This window comes from Anarrhichthys ocellatus, unplaced genomic scaffold (genome assembly GCF_004355925.1).
Source record: "Anarrhichthys ocellatus isolate YVR2014 unplaced genomic scaffold, GSC_Weel_1.0 scaffold31, whole genome shotgun sequence".
Classification (NCBI taxonomy): domain Eukaryota; kingdom Metazoa; phylum Chordata; class Actinopteri; order Perciformes; family Anarhichadidae; genus Anarrhichthys; species Anarrhichthys ocellatus.
The window spans coordinates 1,310,767-1,321,754 of NW_022280061.1; the positions used below are offsets into that span (position 1 = coordinate 1,310,767).

Below are 10,988 nucleotides of genomic sequence, written 5' to 3' on the forward strand. Positions count from 1 at the left end.
TGGAATATTTTTACTGATGCATGAATATGTAAGCAGAATATTAATGTTAGTTTACATAAAACTATTTTATTTACACTATTGGAAAGTTAAAATGTCTTTTTTTTTTTTACAAGTTAATCACTTTTGTATGTGAAATCTGAATTTGTAAAGTAGCAACACTTCAAGTCCCCCTAGTTAGCATTCATAAGTAGTATATGAGCATGCAATATTTGGTTTATACAACACTGTAGTTGTAAGCATATGAATGTTAGGCTGGTGTGGATTATGTTGTATAAACAGATAATGAAAGACAGTAAACACTGTTGTTATAATATTAAATATGTCTTCATAGGAAAAGTTCAATTGGTGACAAATTGTTTTGTATGTGTGTGTTAATAAACACACTGATAAAATATCCCTATATCCGCTTCATTTTTATAGTGTGTTATAGACCATGTATTACATGTTTATAATGCTAATTATAAATGCTAAAATAGGGGTCTTACATGTCCCCAGCAACTAAAGCTATTCAATGAATGTAGAGTATTAAAAAGCACAACATTTCGCTCTCAAACGGAGTGTATTTTAGAAGTAAAAGTAATTAGAAATACTCAAGTCGAGTACAAGTACCTCAAAACTGAACTTAAGTCCAGCACCTCTGTAAATGTGGCTGACGTTACTTTCCACCATGAGGTCAGCAGACACATGAACACATGCTGTCCTAAAATGGTCTTATCTAACGTAGAGGTAAATTAAGAGGACATTTAGGGAACTGCTGTTGCATTGCCACTGTATTTTTATTTTGGGTATACTGGCTATTTTATCTGGTTTTGTACGTTCAACAATTGCTTCGTTGTCTCCTATTTTATTGATGTCATGTTACCATGTGCACACGTCGAATTATAAATATAAAGCGCACTCCAATTCTGTGCAGGGATTAAATAACAGGCTATATGTGGCTTTTAATTCACTCAGAGACAAACAAGACCTCAAGGCCCTGTCTTGCCGTATTGACGACAAAACACTCAAGATAAACCGAGATATGATTATTTCCCACAGACAAAACGCAATTTCCTGATCAGCCACAACCCCCGCGAGCCGCGGTGGGGATGCGCATTCACACCGAGCAGCCAGTTTCCTCCGGAGGACCGAGCCGCTCCAGGGCTGAATTACATGCGCAGTGCTACCGTGAATCACACATCACCACGGCAACCGGCGTTCACACCGAGTCCCCGTCAGCAGCATCAGTGAGGTCCGATCCTGTCCACAGACGACCAGCGAGCACGGAGAAACCACAGTGAGTTTATATTCTCTTTTCTACTGTTATGTTTCTGAGTGCGCAGCCGGTATTTTGTGCATTAGACACACGTGTTTGCGGGTAGAGAGAGACTGTACCGCTGCGCAATTCTACCCATAGGAGAGTGTTTCGTCTCGTGACGCGATGAAGTGATTTAGTGCCAGTGATTCATGGTTTTTCATCTGCTTTAGTGAATAAATGGACAAGCATCGCATCTTTTAATCGGGTGTTGTATGGGGCTGTCTCGCTGGATTGCGTTGTAATTTGCGCTACCGCCACGTTACATAAACGGCTACAATTAAATACGCATTCAGCCTATTGATTGTCCTCAGGGCTTATGGATACATTAGTTAAGTCCGCAGCTCATGTATAGTGTGACATTTAAGATAATAAAAGTACGCAAAAACAGGCTTCACCGGATGGAATAACATGTTCTGATCTGCAGCCAAATTCGACAGAGAATTAGTTTAATCAGGCTTCTCTCTATGTCATGTGCTGCTGTTGCATCCCTGCTCTCTGATTCCTGGTGACAGCCTGTATATCTTGTCTCAGCAGTCTCCAATGCAGTTCAGATATGCATGACCAGTGAACCCTGAAGAGCTTGAGAGGCACAGGCATAAACAGCCCACTCTTACCTATTCATAACACAGCACGTCTTCACCTTCAGAAAGCTGTGTCCTCCCTGTCCTGTTAAATTGGTATGCCAGATTGTGGGCAATGAATTAAACTATAATCATGCCATCGTTTTTTTTAATTGTAGGTAAAATGTGCATTTAAAGGATGTCATTTGCGGTTTTCTTTTGCTGGACTCATTTCCTGTCAGAGTGTGGGAACACTGAGTGTTTGACAGCAACACCCGGCTCATTTGTTAATCACAGATTCAGGATGATTCATGGTATCCACACTTCCCTCCAACTGTTGGGAGGAAAAAATTGGTCGGCAGCACAGATGACCACTTTAGCCACCCACTCACGAAGGACAACAAGTAGTCTATGTAGGTCTTGAGTATTATACTCACTTAAGATCTATTTTTTTCCTCCAATGACAAATGCTGCTCTTTAACTACTTGAAGCTTAAAGAAAATTTAAAAAAGAAGAACAGATTCTTTATCAAGATACTTGTCTTTTTGCCAGTTTAGAGGTGATAATTTTTGCACCAGTATTATCTGTTTGTAGGCTTAGTCTCCTGTAATATGAGTCCAAAATCTCAAATGTCTAGAATTTAATTTGGTTCAAGGTTTCCACTTGATAACAATATACAGTATACTTCCTTCTTTAGCAGATCATGGATGTGTCCAGCAGCCTTAGTTAACAATCCGTATCTCCTTTATCAAAAACACTTTCCCAGTGCAACAGGGATGTCTCCTGCAGCATAAACACTGTAGCTCTTTGCCTCCTGGTGAGTGTATCATCATTGTGAGTCACTGGCGTCATTGGGGCCTGTGGGGTCCTTGGCTGAGGGAAGGTGTTGTGTTGCACTGTGTGAATGAGATAAGTGGATCCTCACCTCTTTCCTCCACATTTAGATGATCATTTGATCGAGGCGAGAAAATAGAATCATTATCAGAGCAGAGAGGTGTCCGGCGCCGTGTTGGTGACGTGTTGGATTTACACGTCGATTCTAAACATTAAGGATAAGAGTTTGGAGGAAGAGATGGGGCTGATATAGACAATATTATGTATACCCAGTGGTTATGAAACATGTTTACTTTAGATTGTTGTATTGCACCAACAAGAGGAAAGCATCCCTATGAGGATGCAAGTCTGAAGTCACTTAAATATGCCACCACTTTATGATATATAAATATAATTCCACTTACTTATTAATAAATCATTTATTGAGGGAATACTCAGACATTTTGGGAAATACTTGCTATCTTGCGAGAAGATTCATATCCTTCTCTTATATGCAGCTACTGCAAGCCGTTTATTTTAGCGTAAAGACTGGAAACTGGGGAACACGCTAGCTTTGCTCTGTCCAAATGTAACGAAATCCACCTACCAGCACCTCTGATACAAAACTTAACCACAAGTTTGTTTTGCATTGGCTCTCAGCAATTGCAACCAGCAAAGCCTCCAGGAAGTCACTGCTGTCGGACAGAAAATAATCCTGCACAAGCTACCGTAACACAGAATTGTTACCTTTTTACCATTATGTATTGATAGTGTTTGATTTAACCAGCTCACAAGTCAAAGATTCAACAGCAAATGCTAACATCAGCATGCCAACATACTTACAACGACAATGCAAACATGCTGGTGTTTAGCAGGTGTAATGTTTACCATGTTCACCATGTTAGCTTAGTGTGTTAGTAGCCTATGCTAATATTTGCTAATTAACACAAAACTCAAAGTACAACTGAGGCTGATGGGGAATGCCATGAAATATTGACTTGATGCTCACCAAAGTTATGCTATTCATCCTGAGGTTGACATGAATCTTTGTACAATATGTCATATAGGCCAACATTGCATATCAGTCTTATTTCTTGCGGTATCAGACATACTTTTTTTATTCTCTTCTACTTCTTCTGTGGTTTGTATTACTCTTGTCCTTCTTATATACAGCCTATGGTCCTGTTTTTCCTCATCACACTACCATCTTCTCCATCTTCTTTCCTGCCCTGGCACTGTCCTCGATTTGAGCTGCAAGCAGCGCTGCCATATTTGGTTACTAGGCACAGAGTTTGAGTCAGTCTGACCTGAGCTGTCTGGCCCGCTCTCCAGATCAGTCCAGGCATTTTCGGGCACCTAAGCAGCCATGGTGAAGCTAGGCAGCAATCTGTCTGACAAACTGGAGAAGCAGCCGTCTGCGGATGACGGCTTTGACAACATCCCCCTCATCACACCCCTGGAGGTCAACCAGCTCCAGCAGCCGTTCGCAGACAAGGTAAGTGCGGCCTATTAGGTCAGTGTTTGTGAGTCTGCTGATGTGCCTCCCTACTTATGTTTGTTTTTCTCTAAAATACGGTGATTCTTAGTTCCTCGCAGACCACAACAAACCACGCTTTAGTGCATTACGGAAATAGCTAACAGATTACGAGTCGCTGCAGAACACGTCTGGGCAAACACCATTAAAATTCACGTGGGCATACTTCCCTTCCAAGCAAAAGCCCCAACAGTGAGACTGCTGTATTCACCTTCCCTTACCTCCCGTCCCAGGTTAAAACCTTGGCCTCAGCCCACGCAATGCGGGCACCTTTTGAATGCATAATGCAAGAGGAAAGCTCTCACAATCATATTTTTGTTGTAGCACAGGATGTTCTACAGGCTGATTAGATGTTGCTGAAACATTAACATAAAAAAACACCTTTGTAGCTCCCAAATGTGTTTTTAAGGCATCGATTAAAACTGTCCGCCTTTGCAAATGATGCTCGTGTATTATGGGAAATTGTATTTTCAGTGGGTCACAACCTGTGCTGAACACTGGGGACAAAATCATCCATCAACCATAATGTAAAACAAATCGCATAATTAGCAGGTCTCAGTTTTTCTCCACAAGAGTCCCAATAACAGTGCATTGTTTCTGCTCCAGGTCATTGTGAAGACGTCGACACAATATCAGCTGCAGCAGAAGAAGAACAAGCTGTATCTGCCCAATATCAAGAAGCTGAATATCAACTTCTACAGTGATGTTTCAGACAAAGCCAAGGTACAACAACAACCTGAAGTATTGTTCCAAATAAAAAGACCAAAACTAACAATGGATGGATCCCACTTACAAGTATTAACTGTGTATCCAAAGCCTGATGTACCAAACTGCGGGCGCCATTAGGAGCCATCAATAAAAATGTCTCCCTTCAGGATTCAGATTTTTTTCTCATAGCAGAACACAGGAGAAATAATTTACAGCGCATATGCTGTATCAGTGAAATTTTAGCTAGACAATAAAATAAGCCAAACAATTGCACTGGCTGATGTTTGCCATATTACCATGATCACACACACTGTAGTTTATTTTCAGTCAATCCCACATGCAGTGCCGCGCTTCCATTAATGCTCACCTGATCTCCCAATGTGTATTAATCTGCTACTTAAAATAATCCACCAACAAATGCTCTTCATTTGTCTGTTTGAGTAGCGTTTGCTACGATGCAAAACCATTTTACAAAAATATTGAGCCATTTTTTAAAAATGTAATTGGATATTTGTTACTACTTTTTACCTGTCTTCAGTAGTAATCAATCCCATTGATAAACACTGTGTGCCACGGACAGAGTTGGGAAGCCAGCAAGTATCAAGAGACGACTAAGGGATTGTTGGTTTTGGTCTTTTCACAGAATTTGTTGGCAAAAACAAAAATAAATTGCCAGCCTTATTCTTTTTAAGTATTGAAGGCACTTGTTGCTGAAGTGGTGTACATGTGTGTGTGTTCATGTGTGTGTGTTGCTCAGATCACAGGCCTGATCCTCATCACGTTGGCCTTCCTGACCAGCTTGCTCCTCCTGCTCATGTACAAAGCCATGTGGTACGACCAGCTTACCTGCCCAGAGGGTTTCATCCTTAAGGTAGGCAGCATGAACACACACACACACACACACACACACACACACACACATAGATGAGCTCACATACGCAGTCATTAAACCGCTGCTTAGCATATGGCATTTTTCATTTTTACTATCCTTTCAGAAAATTGAATGTGCATAAACTGTGTGTCTGCAGACCACACACAGATGTATGAACATGGATTTAGGAAGAGAAAGAAAATCTTCCTGCAGTACAGCAGAGAACAGCAGAACCAACTCATGTAATAGTCTCGTCCTTTGATATCACAGACTTCTTATTTCATTATCCAGGCCGCAGTAGTCTGTGCGTCACCCACTCAAAGGGCACTTACACAGTCTACTACGCAGCTGGTGCTTTGTTTCTCGGCACACCCTCACATCAGTCACTTCGGGAGGATTCTCTGAAAACTGGAGCTGGAAACTCAAACTCATTATCTCCCAACGACACCTTGGAGGCATCGTGTAGCGAGCCACCGCTGCCACGCATGTTAGTTAAAGAGCCTGTCTCACATAAGAAATGAGAGAGAGAGAGAGAGAGAGAGAGAGAGAGAGAGAGAGAGAGAAGGAGGGAGCTACAGAGTCTGCTTTCTGGTCAGGCAGAGATTGGGACGCCCGCCTGTGAATCGGAGGGGTCTTTAATTAGGGCTGAGCGTGACTAAACTGTGATTAAAGGCTTAACAGTGAGGGGGAAAGCAAGGAAGGGAAGGGAAGGGGGGAGGGGGGGACCTTCCGGCAAGGCTTTTGAAGTTTTTGCCGGTTACAGTTGCTTTCAGCATTTTTTCCTGCTAATGCGTTGTTGGAGACATAAAAAGAGGAGTGAGGATGGAGGGAGGCGAAATCACTGCTGTGCTTTTCAGAGGTTCGACTCCTCACTGAGAGGGAAGGTCAGGTAGTGGATCCTCGGAAGAGAAACGCTTGTGAGGTCAACACAACTCAGTGGGCTCTTTCCATAACATTAACAGGATGGACGCCCAGTTTGTTTGATTTAATTCACCCACATTGTCTCGAACACACTCACCCTCCTCAAAAACAAGTTAATTTGAGTTTAAAGATGTTGCACATCGTGTTTTTTCCTTTAGTGAAGGCTCGTCCTAAATTGACCTTGCAACCATGGTGTATTATTACTGTAAACTTTAACTATATTGGGATTGTCAACACCGCTAGCACCATGTGAAAGAACTTGGATTTAGTTTCACCTCTGTAGAGCTTCTTCAGCTGAGATGTAATTTTAGGAACTTTTCCCCAAAGGACACAAAGACAAACATAACCTGTGACAATCTTTATCGTACAACATGGGATCATTTCCAGTTACTTTGACCTGAATACAGTCTAACATGATGTTAGACAGAGACCTCTATGAATAAACAATCCCTGAGAACTTATTCGGTAACACTTTACAAGGAACAAGGTAATGATTCCGTGCGAACAACTCAGTACGGTGCACCACTTTACTTGAGGAGACACAAAAATAGAAACTAATAGAGTGCTGCAGATATGAGTCCTAAAAGCTGGAAATGAGTTAGCAATGTTGTACTTCTGGTTCCTTTGTCTCAGAGTCAATGGATGTTTTTTTTGCCTGAAATAACACAAGCTTACATATTAGTTCATTAACATGTGTTTCCCAAATAATACAGAGTGGCTAATTAATCATTAGCCACTCTCTATAATTTGATTAGGAGCTCCTCAAAACTGTCCGTTAACTAATTGTTTACTACCGGTTAGTTCCTCATTTATTCCCTGGTAACTACTCAAAACTGTTGTGTTCCCTTTTGTAAAATGTTCCCACTTATTCATCATTAACATATTGATGATTTCCATTTTCTTCAACAAGGACTCAAAAAATGAATGCACACTTTCAGTCTCCTGAAACGTCTTCATGTACTTAACCAATAAGTGAGGAACAAACCTACTGTTGACCTGCTGTCATGGACTCATGTTGTTCAAGACGTGTTTATCTTTCTGCTGTAACAGCAGAAGCATTGCACCCCGGCTGCTCTGGAGATGTACTACACAGAGCAGCAGCAGGAGGCGGGCGTCCGCGGCGGGGCCAACTCCGGGCTGTACGCCGCCCTCAGCCACCTCAACCAGGTCAAGAGGACTGGGCCCGAGCTGCCATCGACATGGTTACCAGTCATCAGTGCTCTGAAGGAATCCGAGGTGGCCAAACGAGGCAGCGAGCAGATGAAAGGAGCGCTTGAGGGAGAGGAGTGACGGGTCTGACAGAAATGCAGGTGTGTGAAAGGGAGGAAGTGATGATGATGATGATGGGGAGGCAGAGTAGATACATTTTTGATTGTATTTGTTCAGGAATTAATTTTCCTTTCCCCTCGTACGGTCCGTCGAATCACTCGTTTATACTGCTGCTCCGAAACCATAAAGGTGTCTGTATAACTACTGAAAATTTAAATCAGCTCCGTAAACCTCATGTTTACTCAACTTCAATCCACTTATATTCCGTTAATTTTTATATTACAGTCTAATACCCAACTTTGTGTGTGTGTGTGTGTGTGTGTGTGTGTGCGTGTGTGTGTGTGTGTGGTGAGATGTTGTGGTTAGAGGCAGGAATGTTATTAAAGTGTTGGAGAATGTGCCTGACTTTTACAGTGTTACTGAGGCGTGAGTAATCGCCACCATCTGCATTCAGTGTGTGTATGTACACTGTAAATGCTCACATGCACATGAGCGCATATGTATTGCATGCATGTTTGCAGTTTGTGTGTGTGTGTGATTTGTGTACTTGTCTGCGAGAGTTGGAGGTGTGAGAAGAGAAGCAAAGTTTTTAATGAGATCACTGCGAGTTTCTCCTCATCACTCCGCCTCGTTATCTCGCTGTCTATTCATTTAGTTTCAGAGGGGAATGTATGAAATCGTCAGCAAATGTGCGCACACTTTAAACATTAAGACTATAATTGACCATTTCAATTTTTTGTCAAAAAATTAGATTTCTCATGTGATTATCTGGAGACGGTAAATTGCAGTTCTGTTAGTTAAAGAGTGTTTTAAAGAGACTCGCACAGTGGCTTTGGAAAGCATCAGACTATTACAAATCTACTAAAAAACAACAACCTCTTTGTCATTATGGGTTATTGTATGTAGAATTAATTGCCAAAAAATTGCCAATTTTCACTATTTTAACTTAAATCTATAACGCAATAAAGTTTGCAACATGTAAATGGACCTGAAAATGTTCTGAAGCCACTATACATCTCTTCATTATGTTACATGGTGATGTGAGCAGCGTACTGTAATTATGAATAAAACTGGAGAGCTTTTAATGTATTACTACAAAAATATATCTAAATTTCAATAATGCTGTATTTGATTATGTGTGGAAGATGATTGTAAAAACTTGCAAATTATTAGTTTTGTTACTAGATTTTGTTTTTGATGTACGTTGCTGTAAATGAACATGTACAGTTCAACCGCAGGGTTGACTCATATATGAATGTATGAAGTAGCTGCTCTAATCATGCAGTAGATGTAATCAGTGCTCATGATGTACTACCTAAAAGCTTCTATTGTCTTCACATGTTTCTATTTATTGCATTAACAAAATGTACTTGTGTATTATTTGGTGTCTTTTCAACGGTAAAGTTGTGTTTGTAAATCTTGCTTTAAGGATGAAGAGTTCTTTTCCAATCCACTTTTAAAAGGGGAAAAATGATGTGATGCAAATATTGTTTTTCTTCATCTGTCATCAGAAATAACTCACAATTCTTAATTGCCTGCCATCACTTATTTTACCTTTTCCCCTTTGTCACTTTTTTTAAATGGTGACTTTATTATTTTGGATCCAAACTCTTCATGTGAGTATGTGAGATCGCAGCACAGCTTGTCCTTTGGAGTTTAAGTGCCAAACATTTACATCAGACCCATCTGCTCTGATGTCACTGACTGAACAGGAATAAATGACTGAAGTGTTGAGTTCTCTCATTCACAACCGGCCCTGTTGATTTACATGTATTGCCTCTAATGACCCTTAATTAATAAGACTGATGAAATATTCGTGGTTGTATTTAACAGAAAACATTCATTATGTGTTTTTCAGCCAACAGCAACTAACTGAGCTTTTTATCTAGAGCGGAGTCAGTGGTGGAAGGACGTTAAGGACACACTGTACGCTTGTATGTAATCACAATATGTAAAATTACTTTAGATGGTCAAAAATACCAAAGTACAATTACTTAAGTTTGTCCTCCAGTGCAGTTTTGAGCTACTTTAATTGAGTTATTCTGTTTTATGCCACTTTCTAGTTTCAGAAGTAACTCAATGCTGTACTTTTTAAAGTATAACCAATGCTACACTTTGTAAGTAGTCCATTACAGGTAATTGACCTGAGTTCATATTATATTATTACTATTATTGGATTATTATCATTAAAGCTTTTCCTTTTAACTAGTATTTTAATGTTGCAGCTGGACCACACAAACTACAGATCATTTTAACTATCTTGCAGTATTAGACATTATATTTTATGATGATGAGTTTACTGTACTGTAAATAGTACTGAGTGAATTAACTAGTAACCAATAGTTGTAAAATAAATGTAGTGGAGTAAAATGCGCAATCTTCCCCTCCAAAATGTAGCGGTGAAATATAAAGTAGCTAAATTAGAAATACTTAAGTACAAGTACCTGTTAATTGTAACACGTCATACTGAGAAGTAACCCTTTATTAGTTCATGAATATCTTTCCATTATTTACACTTTTTGTGCCGCCTCAAGTAAAATAAACCATCATCGTAAAAAACTAACAAGTGGCTTCTGCATTGTTTCTGGGAATTCAAATTGAAATTCATTAGTCAGTTCATGATTTGTCCGTCAGTCGCTCTCTACTAACGTTTGTGTACCGTTTTGTTGACTGTTACCTGCATGACGATAACAGGAGTGGTTCTGGGATACATTTTACTTTTGAGACTTGCAGTAAAGCACATTTTTATTAAATATAAACCTTGCTTACTTAATTTCGATGAAATTATTAATGCAGGTCTCACCTCTGTGTAACATTCCAACTCTTTTTTTAACAACATTTACTCCTAAATAACCAGCAGAATAAAAATGTACACTCTGTTGCTCAAAGATGATCAGTATGCATAGAATTCAAAATATGATTCCTTCCTCCCCAAACTTTGGTTTAGCAATTCAAAGCCAAGCCACATACTCTCTCTCTCTCTCTCTCTCTCTCTCTCTCTCTCTCTCTCTCTCT

General features: G+C 40.1%; 1 protein-coding gene across 2 annotated transcripts; it reads left to right on the forward strand.

Annotated features, from left to right (window-relative positions):
- The first annotated feature begins 988 nt into the window (after positions 1-988).
- On the forward strand, positions 989-9,943 carry caly (calcyon neuron-specific vesicular protein). 2 transcript variants are annotated; one of them, XM_031864865.1, is made up of 5 exons: positions 989-1,276; positions 4,003-4,165; positions 4,811-4,927; positions 5,670-5,783; positions 7,758-9,943. In XM_031864865.1, exons 2-5 carry the CDS (start codon positions 4,037-4,039, stop codon positions 7,992-7,994), a joined length of 597 nt encoding a protein of 198 aa, XP_031720725.1. In that variant the 5' UTR covers positions 989-1,276; positions 4,003-4,036; the 3' UTR covers positions 7,995-9,943. The 2 variants fall into 2 exon arrangements, with proteins under 2 accessions (XP_031720725.1, XP_031720724.1); XM_031864864.1 differs by having other exon boundaries at positions 1,038-1,276; positions 7,755-9,943.
- The last annotated feature ends 1,045 nt before the right edge of the window (positions 9,944-10,988 follow it).

Excerpts from the sequence above, each read along its gene's own strand:
- caly (XM_031864864.1), top strand. The coding sequence starts at position 4,037 with ATGGTGAAGCTAGGCAGCAATCTGTCTGACAAACTGGAGAAGCAGCCG. Across the intron at positions 4,928-5,669 it reads ATGTTTCAGACAAAGCCAAG|ATCACAGGCCTGATCCTCAT; the intron begins GTACAACAACAA and ends TGTGTTGCTCAG. Across the intron at positions 5,784-7,754 it reads CAGAGGGTTTCATCCTTAAG|CAGAAGCATTGCACCCCGGC; the intron begins GTAGGCAGCATG and ends CTGCTGTAACAG.